Source organism: Mesoplodon bidens (genome assembly GCF_964165515.1).
Source record: "Mesoplodon bidens genome assembly, chromosome: 6".
In the NCBI taxonomy this organism is placed as follows: domain Eukaryota; kingdom Metazoa; phylum Chordata; class Mammalia; order Artiodactyla; family Ziphiidae; genus Mesoplodon; species Mesoplodon bidens.
This window is the reverse complement of record NC_138162.1, coordinates 7,757,247-7,774,189: the sequence shown is the minus strand read 5'-3', so window position 1 is coordinate 7,774,189 and position 16,943 is coordinate 7,757,247. Positions and strand designations below refer to the sequence as shown.

The 16,943-nt window shown below is 59.0% G+C and overlaps 2 protein-coding genes and 1 long non-coding RNA gene across 5 annotated transcripts; 2 read left to right on the top strand and 1 right to left on the bottom strand.

The window, feature by feature from the left end:
* The first annotated feature begins 248 nt into the window (after positions 1-248).
* Positions 249-9,594, top strand: LCN2 (lipocalin 2). 3 transcript variants are annotated; one of them, XM_081236758.1, is made up of 8 exons: positions 249-420; positions 5,772-5,947; positions 6,469-6,605; positions 7,795-7,874; positions 8,070-8,189; positions 8,426-8,527; positions 9,274-9,298; positions 9,409-9,594. In XM_081236758.1, the coding sequence occupies exons 1-7, from the start codon at positions 369-371 to the stop codon at positions 9,294-9,296; spliced, it is 690 nt and encodes a 229-aa protein (XP_081092884.1). In that variant the 5' UTR covers positions 249-368; the 3' UTR covers positions 9,297-9,298; positions 9,409-9,594. The 3 variants fall into 3 exon arrangements, with proteins under 3 accessions (XP_081092884.1, XP_081092883.1, XP_081092885.1); XM_081236757.1 differs by having other exon boundaries at positions 250-420; positions 9,274-9,303; XM_081236759.1 differs by having other exon boundaries at positions 373-463; positions 9,274-9,303.
* LOC308618630 lies at positions 8,454-12,876 on the bottom strand. Its single transcript, XR_014016042.1, has 3 exons — positions 12,701-12,876; positions 12,069-12,215; positions 8,454-8,538 (listed from the first exon to the last, which is right to left on the bottom strand). It is a non-coding gene; the product is annotated as an uncharacterized lncRNA (long non-coding RNA).
* Positions 12,877-12,983: 107 nt separating this feature from the next.
* BBLN (bublin coiled coil protein) lies at positions 12,984-16,558 on the top strand. Its single transcript, XM_081236763.1, has 2 exons — positions 12,984-13,244; positions 16,074-16,558. The coding sequence occupies exons 1-2, from the start codon at positions 13,166-13,168 to the stop codon at positions 16,244-16,246; spliced, it is 252 nt and encodes an 83-aa protein (XP_081092889.1). The 5' UTR covers positions 12,984-13,165; the 3' UTR covers positions 16,247-16,558.
* The last annotated feature ends 385 nt before the right edge of the window (positions 16,559-16,943 follow it).

Sequence of the window (16,943 nt, the reverse complement as noted above, 5' to 3'; positions counted from 1 at the left end):
CGGGAGAGGGGTGGGGCTCGAGGAGTGGACGGGGATCTGAAGGCTGGACAGATTGTGGGCGGGGCGAGGCGGAGTCTGAAGGCCAGGCGGGCACAAAGCTCCGCTCCCGGGATGAGGCGCAAGAGCGGGGCTACGACTGGGACCAGGCTCTGAGTGGGGCGGGACGTGGGGCGGAGTCTGACAGCGGGTGGGGGCGGGGCCCGGGCGCGTTCAGTTGTGGCCTTCAGCCCAGCTGGTCCCGAGTTCCACCCAGCGCCTCCACCTTCCGCCCCGCGCCGGCTTTCTGTGCTACAATCGCTGTGTCCCATCTTCGCGCTGCCCTTGCGGCGCCCAAGCCCACAGTGTCGGGCCCCAACGGGGACCTGGGCATGCCGGTGGAGGCGGGCCTGGAAGGCGAGGACGAGGGCTTCGGGGAAGCAGGTGACCCACGGGGGCTGCTGAGGCGACTTCTGCTTTCTCGGAGGTGACCTCCTGGGAAGGGCAATCGGGGCCGGGATAGGGACCGGGAAGGAACCGCAGAGCCCTCCCATCCCCCCGCCCCAGGGTGGTTCCGGAGCAGCAAGCGCCCTCCGGGGGTTTGGGACGAGCACCTGCGAGCGGGTCCCTGGAAACCGCAGCCTTCGAGAACTGTGGGCGACAGGCCCCGTTTTACAGATGGGGAAACTGAGGCCGCTTCAGGTCACTCGCCCTTTGCGATTGGGATTTGCTCCAGACACTTCTTTCAGCCCCTGTGGAGATGGAGACTCCTAAGGGGCCGGGGCCGGGAGTGGACCGTCGTGGCTTGGCAGGAGGGGCTGTCTGGGTGGGCGTGCCGCCCTGCTGAGTCAGCAACCCCAGGCACCTTTGCTGGTGTGGCCTGGAGCCCTGGCGAATGTGACTTGCTTACAGAGCAGCCTGTTGCCTACACAGCACTGCAGGGGGTGGGGGTAGGGGGGAAGGAGAGAGAACCATCAGCTCCCTTCTCCCCTTCTGCAGCCTCAGTTTCCCCATCTGTAAAATAAGAATAATGGTTAGTGTCTCCTGCAATGAAATCTGTCAGGATTAAATGGGGAAATGAATGGGGAGAGTCTGGAGGCTAGTGAGGCCGGGGTGTTTTAGAGACCCCTATTTTTGCCCACCTGGCAGCTTGCTCCATCTTTGCCAAATACAGGAAGGAAACCCAATAACCCAATCCTCCACCAAAATACTTGGCAAATTCTCACTTTGTCTTCCTGGCCAGGATTGGGCAGGACCTAAGGGCAGGCCCACTTGTCTTGGCCTGCCAGCCGGTGCTCACTGCCCTGGGTCCCTATACGGCCTCTTTAGTTCATTCCAGCCAGGAACCTTCTGTCTGTGGCTGAGCTGGATGGATCTCTAGGCACAAGTCTGAGCAAACCCTAGGGATAGCTGTGCTGTTCCCTGTTGCTGTGGGACATCTGGGGACAGGTGGCCAAGACCCAGGGTTCTCACACGGAAGAGAGGACAGAGCCTCTGTCCAGGCATAGCCCAGATCGTGCCAGCGCAGGAGCCCCATTCCAGGCTGTAGCTTCTGTGACCTCCCATTGGTATCTGACCCTACTAGGCAGTCTCTTGGACACATGTCCCTCTGTGAGTCCGTGACCTCACCCTCCTTGTTTTCCTTCACCCTCTCTTCTGCGGCCCTGCCTCTTTTTTTTTTTTTTTAAATAAATGTATTTATTTATTTATTTTTGTTGCATGTGGGCTCTCTCTAGTTGTGGCAAGCAGGGGCTACTCTTCCTTGCGGTGCACAGGCTACTCATTGCAGTGGCTTCTCTTGTTGCAGAGCATGGGCTCTAGGTGCATGGGCTTCAGTAGTTGTGGCTTGCGGGCTTCAGTAATTGTGGCTCACAGGCTGTAGACCACAGGCTCAGTAGTTGTGGCACACGGGCTTAGTTGCTCCGCAGCATGTGGGATCTTCCCGGACCAGGGCTCGAACCTGTGTCCCCTGCATTGGCAGACAGATTCTTAACCACTGCGCCACCAGGGAAGCCCTAGCCCTGCCTCTTAAGAATTGGGTTCTTCGGGGTTCATTCTTGGACCCACTAGGCCCCATACACGTGGCCTCGGCCACCTCTTCCCTCCCCTGGTTTCTGTTACCATCTGTGTCGTGAATGCCCAGCCTATGGCTTCAGGTCAACCCTATCCTGGGTTTACAACTGCCTCTGGGTCAGCCGGGATGTCCCCCAGGCACCCCACCCTCATCCTGGCATAACCACCCAATTGGCTCTCTTTCCCACCTAACCATTTTCTCCTTTTCTGCTCCTGCCTCCGTCGTCAAGGGAGAACCCAAGAGTCCTGCCAACCTCTTCACCCTCCACGGCTGCCCAGCCCCTGCTCTGCCACTCCTCCTGACCGCAGCACTCGCCCCTCTCTAACACCCCAGTGGGTTCCACCCAAATGTCCCACTGCCCCTTCATCCCACCCAAAACGTACTGAAGAGATGAATCTCAAAATGATTGTGCTGAATGAAAGAGGCCAGGCAATAAAGCATATGTACTATTTGGTTCCACTTATATACAACTAGAAAATGCAAACTAATTTATGGGGAGAAAGCAGCCTGGGGGTTACCTGGGGGTGGGGTAGGGGGTGTGTGATGAAGAGGAGCAGGAGGGAAGGGGTGTGAGGGATTTTTGGGGGGGTGATGAATATGTTCACTGTCTTGATTGTGGTGGTGGCTCCATGGGTATTTATATATGTCATAACAAATTGCTCGAAAACTACAATGAAAGCGGTATGTCAGAAGGACTTCAGAGGGCTTCCCTGGTGGCACAGTGATTAAGAATCCGCCTGCCAATGCACAGGTTCGAGCCCTGGTCCGGGAAGATCCCACATGCCACTGAGCGACTAAGCCCGTGCGCCACAACTACTGAGCCTGCGCTCTAGAGCCCGTGCACCACAACTACTGAGCCCGCGTGCCACAACTACTGAAGCCCACGCGCCTAGGGTCCATGCTCTGCAACAAGAGAAGCCACTGCAACAAGAAGCCTGCGCACCGCAATGAAGAGTAGCCCCAGCTCACCGCAACTAGAGAAAGCCCATGTGCAGCAACGAAGACCCAATGCAGCCAAATAAATAAATTTAAAAAAAGATGAGGCAGAGGGAGATTATGCACAAAGGAGGAGGCGTTGTGAAGATAAGCAGAGACTGGAGTGGTGGGGCCACCAGCCGGCAAGTGCCGGCAGCCATCAGAAGCTGGAAGAGGCAAGGAATGGTCCCCTGGAGGCTCCAGAGGGCATGCGGCCTGCCCACACCTTGATCTCGGCACAGTGAATTTCTGATTTTGGACTTCTGGCCTTTAGAATGTATTATTTTAAGCCAACAAATGGTCATTTGTTTGTTTGTTTTTTGGCTGTGCTGCGTGGCTTGTGGGATCTCAGTTCCCCGACCAGGGATTGAACCCAGGCTGCAGCAGTGAAAGCCCAGAATCCTAACCTCTAGGCCACCAAGGAACTCTCAATGGTCATTTGTTACAGCAATTTGATGATTTGGGAAATTCTCAGCCTGTCTAGACTGCAGAAGATACTAAAACTATGAAATTCACTGTTAGGAAAGCAGGCTCTGGAGAGAAGGCCCAGAGTGTGTCTGGGCAGGAGACCTCTGAGGTGGGGAAGAGGTGGCCCGCGACTGGGAGACCCAGCAGTGTGGGCAGGTGGCTGAATCAGTCCCTTTGGGCTGTTGTAACAGAATACCATAAGCTACATGGCTTATAAACAACAGAAAATTTTGTTTTGTTTTTATTTATTATTTACTTATTTACTTATTTATTTTTGGCTGCGTTGGGTCTCGCTGTGCGCGGGCTTTCTCTAGTTGCAGCGAGCAGGGGCTACTCTTTGTTGCGGTGCGCGGGCTTCTCATTGCGGTGGCTTCTCATGCTGTGGAGCACGGGCTCTAGGTGTGCGGGCTTCAGTGGTTGTGGCACGCAGGCTTAGTAGCTGTGGCTCACGGGCTCTAGAGTGCAGGCTCAGTAGTTGTGGCGCACGGGCTTAGTTGCTTCACGGCATGTGGGATGTTCCCGGGCCAGGGCTCGAACCTGTGTCCCCTGCCTTGGCAGGCGGATTCTTAACCACTGTGCCAACAGGGAAGTCCCAACCCTGACTTTTAGAATCTAGAATATTCCCTGCAATGGCTCCTTGGTGATCCAGGGTACTGTCCCTCTTCTACTTAAAATTCTTTGAGCCTCCATCCATGAGTTTCCCCAACGTCTAGGAGTCACCACAGACTCGAGGGTACCTTTTAAGGTCAAAGAGAATAGCAGGGGTAGAGGCCCTGGGGCTGCAAGCAGGGATGAAAGGGGTGGGGTGGGGGTGGCCACGGGTGCAGAGGGCACGGCCTTCAGTGGCAACATCCCTGAAGAGGCTTTGCTCATCTCTACTTCCTGTGCTTTCATCACCTGGACAGGCCGGCAGGTCAGGGCCTGAGAGAGAGCAGGGGTCCTGTGGGGGCCTCTCTGCCTCAGTAGGATGTGTCCTCCCCACCAGCTCAGGACCCCTCCAAAGCCCCTCCCCTCAGGGCTCGGCACCCCAGAGCCTAGGCTGGGGAAGCTGATTCCCAAGCAGCAGGCAGGCAGAGCCAGTGAGGTCCCCGTCAGTCTCATGCGAGGCCAGCGGATCCTCAGTTCAATCACAGATCAGGCATCCAGACAGCCTTGGCCTTTGTGGTAAGCTATCTGGGAGACACTGCCCAGGGCCTGGGACCCACCATTGCCTCCCAAGGACGGCCAGGCCCCCAGTGAGAAAACTACATCCCTCCAAGGACAAAGATGGGATCAGCCATGGCAGGGACAATTCTGGGGTCCCAGGCCCAGGGCACTGGGCTCCAAGGCTGTGGCCAGAGACAGCAGATGGCCTCAAGGACCTCTCAAAGACAAGTCCAAGTCCCTGCATTCCCTGTGCCCCAAAGCACTTGGTGTCCGGAGCAGCTGGGTGGACAGCCCACCTTCAGGCCCCAGGCCCCAGTGCCCCTCACCCGGCACAGATGCATGCCCCGCGCTGCCCCCCACCAGCATGGCGCTGGGACCGCAACACCTGCTCTCTGCTTTGCCAAGTGTCCACGCGTGGGGCTCTAGTGCCCAGCTTGGGGTCTCATCCCCTGGGCCCACAGCAGGGACCAAGTCCTTTAGGGGTTGGCTAAGGTCCAAGGCATGGAGGAGGGGAGGGGCTCTTCCTTCAGCCTCTGGCCTGGTGTGCGGCCCCCGGGAGGGCCAGGATCTGGGCTCCGAGAACTCAGGGCACACACCACACACACTGTCCTTCCTGGTCAGGAATGTTCCCTCTCAGCTGCCCCACCCTTCCCTGTCCCTTCTGAGAACCAGGCCACAGCACACAGGCTGCCGGGGTGAGCAATTGTCTGTGTTCCTTGGATGTGGGAAGGGGGTCTCACCACACATACCCACCCTGGGCTGGGGCTGAGCAGGGGCCCCTGAAAGTCAGAGATGACAGCTTGTCCTGATCGGGGACCACCGACCATATACAGAGCCAACCAGAATGAAGGGAAGGGGCCCAGAGAGAGTGGAGGGAGCCCTCGTGCCTGCCAGACGTGCAGAGATCTGGGCAATGTGCCCTCCCTACCTTCTGCCCCTGGTCTTGCACAATCCTGACCAGTGTGGAAAGGGGCAGAAGTCTTGCCAGGTGTTTCAGCAGGAGTGCTGGCAATTGCCTCACCCTTCCTGGATTTGGCAAAATATGAATCACTCCACCCTGGAAGGGGCCATGAGCCAGGTGGACCATAAATAGGGTTGCCCAGGCAGCCTCCGCACTCACTTCCCCCCTCAGCTGCTGTAGGGAACGCCGGCCTGCTCAGCCCTGAAGCCATGCCCCTAGGTCTCCTGTGGCTGGGCCTCAGCCTGCTGGGGGCCCTGCACACCCAAGCCCAGGATTCCACCCCCAACCTGATCCCGGCCCCACCTCTGTTCAGGGTCCCGCTACAGCCCAACTTCCAGCCTGACCAGGTAAGGGCCCTGGAGGGAGAGCTGCAGGGGGTGCCCAGGGAAGAGTGCAAGCAGAGGGGAAGAGAGGTGAAGAGTCCTAGCAAACAGGTAAAGGCAGGACGCCCAGGCTTCAGCTTAGCCTGCCCTGGCTCCCCCGATGGAAGCCACGCTCCATTGTCCCACACCGACCCCGACCTCGCTGACAAGAGGATCACCTGGGCAGACCTTCCTAGATCCAGTCTGTCTCCCACAACTGCTGTAGTCCATGCGTGGTGGGAACACCTTTAGTTCCTCTGCATGAGGAGGAAACTGAGGCACAGGGAGGCCAGCTGGCCACCCTGCCCAGGGTCGCCCCCTCCCTGCCATCCTCAGGGCTCCCTCCTGGCCTGGCTGCCTCCAGCTCCCACTGGCTTCATCAGTGCAGGAACTGAATGCCCAGTCCCAGGCTCTGCTGCTTAGTTACGGGGGCCCCTGGTTCAGGGCCTGCAGTGGCAGGGGCCCTAGGTTCGTTTGTGGGCTCTGCCTATTACAGCCCCCTGTAGTTCCAGGGGAAGTGGTACGTCGTAGGCTTGGCAGGGAATGCATTTAAGAAGGAAGAACAAGGCAAGTTTAAGATGTTCGCCACCACCTACGAGCTGAAAGAAGATCACAGCTACAATGCCACCTCCACGCTGCTCAGGTGAGAGCCGCAACCTCCTTGGGGAAAGTGGGGGAGACTGGAGGGGCTGCTTGAGGGTCTAGCAGCAGACTGATGTCACAGTCAAGGGCTGACCGAAGGTGAGAGACAGTCATTCATCCTTCTGCTCAGCCCCGGATTCAGACATTTGTTCATTTCTTCCTTCATTAGATCAGCATTTATTGGTCACTTCAGAGCAGACACACAGAGAGTGCTAGGGATGGACACAGTCATTCAGAAAACAAGACAGAGAGAGCCTGGAACCCCCCCAGGGCTTCATCAAGGGCTTACAGGGAGGTAGCCTCTGGAACTGGGCCTTGAACGAGCCACCTGCCTCAGAAGGAGGCATGAGGCATCCACGGCAGGGGCCGGTGACTCTGAGTCAGAGAGAAGCACTCCTTCAGGAAGCAGCCATCGTACAGCTGTCCTGAGCAGCAGCCGAGTGGCTTGGCAGGGGGGCAGCCCTCACACTGCCAGGGGCCTCAGGCACCAGCACAGAAGTGATCTGGTGAGGAGTGGGTCTGAGCAGGGTCCCTCTGGGGGTGGCGGAGAGAGAAATGGTAGGGTGCCAAGGATCGCCCAGCCCCTATGAGTTTCTGGCTCTGGCACCCAGGGGATTGAGGCTGGAGCATCTGTGGAGCAAGAAGCAGAAGAAGGATGGGTTTGGGGAGATCAGCTCTGGAATACCAGGAGACAGGGTGGGACTCAGGTCAGGGTTGGCCCAGGAGCTAGAGGAGTCCTTGGCAGGGAGCAGACTGGAACCTTGGAGGGTGACTCCCCCAGGAGAGGTTACAGACAGGGAAGCAGCAGAGGGTAGATAGGAGCAGGGGATAAATGCCTGGGGTTGGGTGTAGGGGGACAGTGTGTAGGGAAGGCCACCGAGGGGAGACAGCCCTGAAGAGGAAAGGACAGTGGGTGCTGGAGGGAGGGTCTGAGCAGGGTCAGATGTCCCAGGGCAGACCAGGCAGTGACAGACAGGGGTAGGCTCAGAGGGAAAGACCCAGGCCCATCTCAGCTGGGTAGGGTAGGGACCACCTGCTGTGGTGGGGATGGACTGTCTTGGGCTGGGCCAGGCCAGGGGCATCAGAATCCCACCCCCTCCAGCTACGGCCCTGGCCCCCACCTCGTCCAGCCCAAGGAGTCCAAGCCTGTGTCCCCTCTGGTCTCACTCACCCATCTCTCCCTCCCACAGGGACGAGCGCTGTGACCACTGGATCAGAACTTTTGTCCCAAGTTCCCGGCCCGGCCAGTTCACCCTGGGCAATATTAAGGGTGAGTTCTGAATGAGGCAGGCCCTGGGGCTGGGCTTCTGGGGGGTCAGGGTCCTCCAGGAAGGGGCACAGACCTCCCTGCCCCTCCACACAGATGCTGTTCTGTGGGAAAAGCCCCTGCAGATGGGCTGGGGAGAAAGGAACGGCTCCCTCCTCCCAGCCTGGGCAGGCTGACCCCTCGCTGTCCTCCCCACAGGCTTCCCGGGGGTTCAGAGCTATACCGTGCGAGTGACGACTACCAACTACAACCAGTTTGCCATAGTGTACTTCAAGAAGGTTTACAAGAACCAGGAGTACTTCAAGACCACCCTCTACGGTGGGTCTTCCCCACCGCCTCGGGGACCCGGCTCCGCGTCACACTGTTGGGGGAGAGGCCCATCCCAACCCAGGCCCCCAGGTCCTCTCGCAGTGTCAGCTCGCAGTCCCTGTGGGCGGCCAGGGAGGGAGGTCCTTCTGCAGACCCTCCATGAGGAAGGGATCAGAGGCCTTGTTCACGCATTCAACGATATTTATGGAGTGTCTGCCGGCCACTCGCTGGCCATCTGGCCACAGGGAGGACCAAGGAGCTGACCCCTCAACTGAAGGAGAACTTCATCCACTTCGCCAAATCCCTGGGCCTCACCGATGAGTACATCCTCTTCCCTGTTCCAGTCGGTAATGGCCAGCTGGGGAGAGGAAAAGGGGATGTGGGGACGACCCAGGCCTGACGCTGCCCCACCAGGGAAAGGGGGGGAGGAGGGGCTCGGTACTCTACTGCAGTCACTGGAGCCCCTGGGAGCCACTTTGGGTTTAGGAAGACCCTGCCCCACCCAAGGATCCGTGGGGCACCCAGGGATCCGGGCCCCAAGGGTTCCGCCCTGACAGATGAGAATTTCAGGCCCAGGTCCAAATTTCCCCAGTCTCCCTGCCCCAGGCCACTTCCCCGACACCCCAGGCCCTACCATCCTAGACCACTTCCTCCTCACACCCCCTCGTCCGGGGCCACTTTCCTCCTCGCCTTGAGGCCGGCTCACCACTGACTTGAAAAGTGCCCTTGTCTTCAGGTGGCCTGGACTGGGCAGGGGGCTCCAGCTAGGCCACTCAGGGAGCCAGAGGCTCCCCAAAGCTGAAGGGTTGCCAGGGTCAGCAGGTAAACAGGCAGGAGGCCTGGGTGCCCAAGCAGATGTGTGGCCAGGCCTCACCTGCCTCCTCTGGAGAACGGGAGTCCCCCAGGTCTGCTCGTCCTCAGGCCCTTCGCCCAATCCCCTGCCCCAGCCCCCCAGCCCTGAAGGGAACCCCCAGATATGCCTTTGCTGGGCCAGGCTGGAGTCTGGGGTGCTCAGGGGCAGTGCAGGGGTCCCAGTGGGCAGGGGTCATACACACACACACCTGCCCATTCTGACAGACTCTCTCCCCCACAGACCAGTGCATCGATGACCAGTGAGGGTGCAGTGAGTATGGCTGGGGGAGGGGGCTGACGGGAGCCAGGGTGCAGGCCTGCCTTTGCCCCCCCGCCCAGGACTGCTGTTGTCTCTACTTCCCCGTCTCCCTCTCAGGTGCCTCCTGTCTCTCTGCTCCCATCGCCCTCCTGTCAGCCTTTGCCCACCTTGGTGCCCAGCTGTCCCCACCAGCCCAGACACCAGTGACAGGAGAGTCCAGAGACCCTTCTCATGGCACTGCCCACCAGCTGCTCTCCGGAGCCCCACCTTGCCTGCTAAATAAACACATGCCCCGGTCCCCAATCTGTGCTCCTTGACCCCCAGGCCACCTGGGAGGAGGACAGGCAAAGGATGGGCTCACATTAGCATCACTCCTGGACCCCCCACTTGCTGGTCCTTAGCAAGTGATGGCGGCCGCAGAACCCATGGCCAGCTTTGGCTGGACACTTCCTAGCTCTGCACCCGCCCCCACCCCACCCCCAGGCCTGTCCCTGCCTTTGAGGGATGCCTGGCCCAACAGAAGCACTGACGGGGCCACACCTCATTCCCACACTCGATCACCTGCAGTAGGTGCCACAGCAGAGACCCAGCCAGGGCCGGGGAGCTGGATGGGGGCTGCGAGGGCTGAGGTGCTGACACCCCCAACTCACCAGGACTCCTGTGGATGCTGGAAGACAGCAGCCAGGGCAGGAGGGGTGCACAGTGGGTGGGGCAGAGGCATGCCCAGCTTGAGGGTCGCCAGGGGTGGTCCCCTGCCCGTAAGGGACCGCCCTGCCCAGCCCCCTGTCGGCCCAGTGCTCACTCTCTGGCTCCCACTGGCGGGCGGCAGTGTCCACGCTGACCCCATTCAGCATCTCGTCCTCACCCACACCTCTCCTCTGTGATGACCTCCAGACCACTACGGGCAGAGCCGGGGGCGGCAGGGAGGGGAATACGCTGCCAGGAATTCAGATTCCAGGAGACTTGAGGGCTGCAGACCTGTACCCTCCGCTTGGCTGGGCCCAACAAGCCCGTGTTCACCCACAGGCCGCAGCTGGAGCCCCTCCCTGTCTGCACCACACACGGGAACCCCCTCCCTGGCCTCTTCTTCCGTCGCAAGGTCAGAGGTCAGAGAGGGTGCGGTTCTGAAGAAACCCAGGCTTCTCCACCCACAGACTTGCACACCTACCCCTTCACCCTTGGCTGGGGGAAGGGGAGACACTGGAGCTGTGATAATCCTGGATAATCTCTCTATCTCAAAGTCTCAGTGTAATCAAGTCTGCAAAGGCCCCTTTGCCAAATAAGGTACCATTCACTGGTTCCAAGGACTAGGACCCAGATATCTTTGGGGACTGTTATGCAGCCTTCCGCACTGGGCTTGCAGAGGAAGTGATGGCAGGGCTCGTGAGATGAGGAGTGAGAGGTGAACAGGGATGCCAGAGGCCGGGTAGCACCAAAGCACACGCCCTCCCCCCATCAGGGCTGGCTGGGGTAGTGGCTGTTTTGTCCTGTGGTCTGCTATGTGGACCTTGACCACAGGAGTAGGGTGGGCAGAGTCCAGGTTCGCTTTGGCTTCTGGGAGTAGAGAAGGGGCCAGCCAGGTAGGGGCCTCACCACCTGTGCCACCCAGCTCTCCATCCTCCCGCCCTCACTCAGCCACTTGGGGGATGAGGCTTTGGCCGGGCTCTCCTCTCCTCTCCTCCCGCCTGCCTCCCTCTGCCCACACCGCTAGCCCCAGGCCCCAGGCACACGCTCAGGCCCAGGAGAAAGGCCACTCCTTGAATGCTATGGTGGGGTCCTGCTGGGGGCTGTGCAGCATCCTGCAGACCCTGCCCAGTTCTCCGTGGAGTCTGACTTTCAACAGGACAAGCTAAGTGACTCCCTGCCTGGTCCCCACAATGGGACGGGCACCCCGGGATCGGGGAGGGGGTACTCTCTGGGGCTGCGCTGTCTCCTTGGGAAAGAGAGGAGCTGTGCGGGGTCAACACTTGGCAGAGGTGTGAGCAGGGCTGAGAAAGGAGGGCTGGGCACCCGCCTTTGGCTGATCAGTGAGAGGCCTTCCCTGAGACCCTGACATTTCACTAAGACAGAAGAGCCCTGTGTCCTCTGATGGAAGCAGAAACACCCGTGTCTGTGTAGCACACAAGTGCGCAGAGACACGGCAGAAACACAGGTCACATATGTGGACATGCTGACACAATCCAAACACTTTTATCCCTACAAGCATAGAACACCCAAAGAAAAGCACAGGCACATGTTTTCTCCCAGTTATGAAATCACACCTGAGATCACAGGACCCCACAGCCAAGGGGAGAAACACAAAGACTCCCAGGCACACAGGGACGGGCAACAGACCCTCAGAGAGACATACAGGTTCTCAGAAACATGCCGAGGCACGTACAGATACACACCACACAGACATAGCAGTTGGATGCGAGCGCTCATGCATGCAGCCTGCATGGGGATACCTGATGAACGTGTCCACCCATCAGAGCGCCTGGCTACCCCCGGGCGCACTCCTATCACCCTCCCGAAGCCAAAGACTCACCCCTCTCCAGGAATGGCCCAGGTGCTGTCTGCCATCTGTTCCATCCATGGGCCTAGTACCTTTTTTTTTTGGCAGAAAATTTCAACTTTATTTGGCCAATGTGTCCAGTTCCAGGTAGTGGGAAGAAATAATAGAAATACTGTGGTAGCCCCAGGTGGTGGGAAGTAAGTGGATGCCTGGCTGGAGGAGGGCAGCTGGGGGGATGAGAGGAAGGGTACCCACCCATTATAGTCAAGGAGGGTCAGCTGACCTGGGTGAGGGGTTTTCACTGCAATTCTTCCTGCACTGGTTCAGCGTGGGCCTTGCCTCCACTCAACCTGCTTCAAGGAGAAGGTGGGGCTGCCGTCATCCAAGTCAGTGGTGGCTCACGTTCCTCAGTGAAACGGTAAGGCAGCTCCTGGGACAGAGAGGATCCCTTCCCATTGTCATCATCGGGGAACATAGCTCGGTCTGACCGCCACCCAGGGATGGCCTGCTCTCAGGAACTACCAGTGTGAGACCAGCACCAGGCTGCAGCAGCCATGTGGCCTTCTCCAGGAGGCCCAGCTACAGGAGTCCCAGTAAGTGAGTCCCTCTCCCCTGGATATGGGCCTCATTCAGCTGTATCCCTGGCCAAGATCACACGTCTGGATCCAGCTCAGGAGCGACACTTTCCGGCTGGGTACTTTGGGCAGGGCCCCCTTTCCCAGCTGGTAAAAAGGGTGGGGTATGATGGCAGCTGGGCAGACTATCCCGAAGCCTTCCTTGACGGACAGCCACAAGCTGCACTCTGCTGACCGTGACTCTCAAGTAGGCTGTGAACGGATATCTTCCCTACACATTGGGGGCCTTAGAAACAACTCGTCTCAGATTTCGCCCATGCAGAGGCGCCGGCTAGCTTACCCGCAGGTCCCCAGCAGCAGGATGGGGCAGAGTGGGGGGGTCCCAGGCTGCCCTGCCCTTGTGCCGGGTTGCTCGACCTGAGGGCCGAGCCCCCGCCGCCTAAGATTCTCATGGGGTATCCCTTGGTGGTCCAACCCGGCCTCCGGGAGAGGGGCGGGCCCGGGGACCGGCGGAAGTGGGCGGAGCTCGACTGTGAAGCAGGGTGTGGGCGGGGCTCGAGTGTGGGGGCGGAGTCTTGCGGACGGGAGGGGACGGGGTTCTGGCGGCGGGGCAGGGCGGAGCTCTGGCCGCCGGGCTCCGCCTTGGGGGCGGGGTCCCGGCCTACTGGGCGCGTTCCGCCGCGGCGTTCCGCCCTTCCGGCCCCGAGTTCCATCCACCGCTTCCTTCTTCCGCCCCGCGCCGGTTGTCGGCGCGACCGTCGCCGCGTTCAGTCGTCGCGCTGCACTTGCGGCTCCCGAGCCCACAATGTCGGGCCCCAACGGGGACCTGGGCATGCCGGTGGAGGGGGGCGCGGAAGGCGAGGACGACGGCTTCGAGGAAGCAGGTGACCCAGGGGGGCTGCTGAAACGACTTTGCTTTCTCCGGGGTGCCCTCCTGGGAAGGGGAATCGGGGCCGGGATAGGGACCGGGAAGGAACCGCAGAGCCCTCCCATCCCCCCGCCGCAGGGTGGTTCCGGAGCAGCAAGCGCCCTCCGGGGGTTTGGGACGAGCACCTGCGAGCGGGTCCCTGGAAACCGCAGCCTTCGAGAACTGTGGGCGACAGGCCCCGTTTTACAGATGGGGAAACTGAGGCCGCTTCAGGTCACTCGCCCTTTGCGATTGGGGTTTGCTCCAGACACTTCTTTCAGCCCCTGTGGAGATGGAGACTCCTAAGGGGCCGGGGCCGGGAGTGGACCGTCGTGGCTTGGCAGGAGGGGCTGTCTGGGTGGGCGTGCCGCCCTGCTGAGTCAGCAACCCCAGGCACCTTTGCTGGTGTGGCCTGGAGCCCTGGCGAATGTGACTTGCTTACAGAGCAGCCTGTTGCCTACACAGCACTGCAGGGGGTGGGGGTAGGGGGGAAGGAGAGAGAACCATCAGCTCCCTTCTCCCCTCTGGAGCCTCAGTTTCCCCATCTGTAAAATAACAATAATGGTAATGTCTCCCGCATTGAGATGTATCAGGATTAAATGAGAAAGTGAATGGAAAATAGCAGGCTCCAAACATGCAAGTGTTCTGTAAGTGGTTATTATTCCCTTTAGTGTAATAAAATTTAGTTTATTAACTTAGAGGGCAGGACTTAGTAAATGTGGGGTAAGTATGGAGTCTGCTTTTGGTTTTGTTTTGGGTAACAGCTTTATTGAGCTATAATTCACACACTGTACAATTTACCCATTTAAACTGTACGATTCAGTGGGTTTTAGGATATTCACAGAGTTGTGCAACCATCACCACAATAGTTTTAGAACACTTCATCACTCAAGGTCTGCATTTAATAAAGAGGTAGAGTAGGTGGGGTAAGTGGTGGGCTGCCCGGTTTGCCTGGGGCACTGCTGGTGAACAAAGGCCAGGTGTGGTATCACGCTGGCAGCTGTGCTGGGGGCATCTAGAAGGGCCTCCCAGGAGTCACGCTGAGTGGAAGTTGGCAGATTCACAGGACTTAGGGCATTGGGGAGGAGGGTGTCCCCAATGGAGGGCAAAAACTTGGAACCGGGAGGTACCCGTGACACTTGACGCAGACAAAGCCTAGCCCCAGTAGCGGAGAGAGCTGCCTCCCCCATCTTTCTCCCCACTTGTGTCTCTTGACCGGAATGTGAAACGATGATAATCGCGACCATCTACTAAGTGCTTGCTGTGGCCAGACCCTGAGTTCTTGATATATGTATTTGAATCTTCACAATAACCCAGTTCTTATTCCCTTTTTCCAGAAAGGCGTAGTAACTTGCTGGGATGGGGCAGAGGTGGGACTGAGACCCAAGTGCCCCTGCGCCCCAAGTCTGAATCTTGGCTCTGCCAGCAACCATCTGGAGGACCCTAGGCAGGTCTCTTCCTTCTTGGGCCTCGGTTTCCCCATTTGTACCACAAGGGAGTTGGACTCCAGGATCCAGCAGAGGCTTTCCAGGACCATGTCCTCTGTGAGTTAGGACAGCTCTGGGCAATGGGTACCCTTCCCCCAGAATGCAGACACATATGCACCCTTATCCCAGACACTCTCCTCTAGCCCTGGTCGTTTCCACACACCGCCAGCCGCTTCCCCTTTGTCCCAGGCTGGCAGCTGAGTGTATCTGAGTCATGGGCTGGCTCAGAACTGGGTCCCGCAGTGGGCACAGGCCCAGACCTTGGGTCCTAGGGGACATTGTGTGGCTGAGAGAGGCAGGTCAGGAGCGTCTGTGGAGGAGGGAGTGATGGTTTCTGGTGGAGACCAGGGAAGGATTCTTGGAAGAGGAGGCATTTGGAGCTGGTCCTTGAGCGGCTGAGGCATTCTGGGTGGCAGGGACAGTTAAGGAAAGGCAGAAAGCCTGGAAAGTCAGGTTTCATTCATTCATCCATTCATTCATTCAACAGATGCTTACTGTGTGACACCGAGGGCACTGGAGAAACAGCAGTGAACACAAGACCATTCCACCTCTCACACAGCGCTCACTGTAGTCTGGTGGGGGAGACAGACTAGCACACAGTCCCAGCAGCCGAGCCGGAGGTGGGGGCCGTGGAGGTGTGAGAGGGCAAGGGGATCAGGAATAGAGGCCCGATCAGGCTGGGGCATGGGAGGGCTCCCTGTGGCAACATCCACGCTGACGCTTGAAGGATGAGTGGGGCTCATCCAGGAGGAGAGGAGGGAAGGAAGACAGAAGGAGGACCCAGCACATTCCAGGCAGAGGCCACAGCATGTTCAAGGGGCCTGAGGTGGGCAAAGGCAGGTGTGAGAGAGGAAAGGAAAAGGCAGGGGAGGTGGGGCTAGAGAAGGGAGCAGGGCCTTGGAGTCTGCTAGGAGCTAGGGCAGGGGGAGCCAGAAAGGGCTGGAGAGTAGAGCCTGCCTGGGGACAGAGGCCTTGATTGCCTGGCTCAGGAGCATGGGCTCTGGCCTCTAGGCAGCTGATGCAGGAAGTAGAGAGGAGACCTGGCACCTGGCAGGAATTCCCAGGCAGGACACTGTCTGGCTAACCTCCCTGTGACCAACCTAACCCTAGAAAAAGCTGGTACACTAAGATACTTCTCCAAAGCCTTTCCTCTTTTGATATCCACCCATTTTCCAGTTGGTGACAGTGAGGCTCAGGAAGGAGTAGGGACTTGCCCAAAACTCTTTAGAGGCTGGGGGACAGTGGCGGGGGGGGGGCGGGGTGTGCCTTCGATCCCTGAGGAGATATGGGACCTTGACTCTCTTTCCCCTTCCCCCCAGAATACGCTGCCATCAACTCCATGTTGGACCAGATCAACTCCTGTCTGGACCACCTGGAGGAGAAGAATGACCACCTCCACGCCCGCCTCCAGGAGCTGCTTGAATCCAACCGGCAGACGCGCCTTGAGTTCCAGCAGCAGCTCGGGGAGGCCCCCAGCGATGCCAGCCCCTAGGCTCTGGGAGCCCCTGGCCAGGCTCTGGCCTGAGCACTCACTACCTGGCTTAGATACCTTCTCAAGGGCTGGCCTACAGATTTTCCGGGGCGGGGCAGGGGTGGTGTCTGCCGGCCTAGGCCACTCTTCTGGTACTTCCCTCGGTGTACCTAGGCCCGCCCCACCTCCCGGCACCCCCTCCTCAGGGCTTCCTCCCCACTGCTGGCCAGGTGTGGGCCAGCGACCCACCCACCTTGCCTGCCTGCCCAACTCCTGGACGCTCCCTACACTGCCCAGGCCTTGAGCGTCCACATTAAACTGGTCTGAACACCACTGCGCCTCCTCTCTCCTCTGTATCCCGGGATGAGGACCCCAGTGGCGCCAGAGGTAAACAGGGCAGTGGAGGCATCCCAGGCATAGATCACACACTGGCTCATAGGCATGGTGGTGGGGCCGGGCTTCTTGGCCTTCTTGTATTTCTGGACACAGAGGTGCAGGTGAAGTCAGGGCTTCCTCCCCACTGGGTGTGCTCCTGGCCAGCGGCTGCGTCCCAGCCCAGCTGAGACAGCGTCAGCCATGCTGTGTGACCCTGTGTGATGTGCTCAGCTTCTCTGGGTTCTAGGGCCTTTCACTAAGACAACCAACACCAAGACATGCTGTGCAATATGTATAAAATAGATAACTAATAGGAACCTGCTGTATAAAAATAAATAAAATT

Excerpts from the sequence above, each read along its gene's own strand:
- LCN2 (XM_081236758.1), top strand. The coding sequence starts at position 369 with ATGCCGGTGGAGGCGGGCCTGGAAGGCGAGGACGAGGGCTTCGGGGAA. Across the intron at positions 6,606-7,794 it reads GCCACCTCCACGCTGCTCAG|GGACGAGCGCTGTGACCACT; the intron begins GTGAGAGCCGCA and ends TCCCTCCCACAG. Across the intron at positions 8,528-9,273 it reads CCTCTTCCCTGTTCCAGTCG|ACCAGTGCATCGATGACCAG; the intron begins GTAATGGCCAGC and ends TCTCCCCCACAG.
- BBLN (XM_081236763.1), top strand. The coding sequence starts at position 13,166 with ATGTCGGGCCCCAACGGGGACCTGGGCATGCCGGTGGAGGGGGGCGCG. Across the intron at positions 13,245-16,073 it reads CGACGGCTTCGAGGAAGCAG|AATACGCTGCCATCAACTCC; the intron begins GTGACCCAGGGG and ends CCTTCCCCCCAG.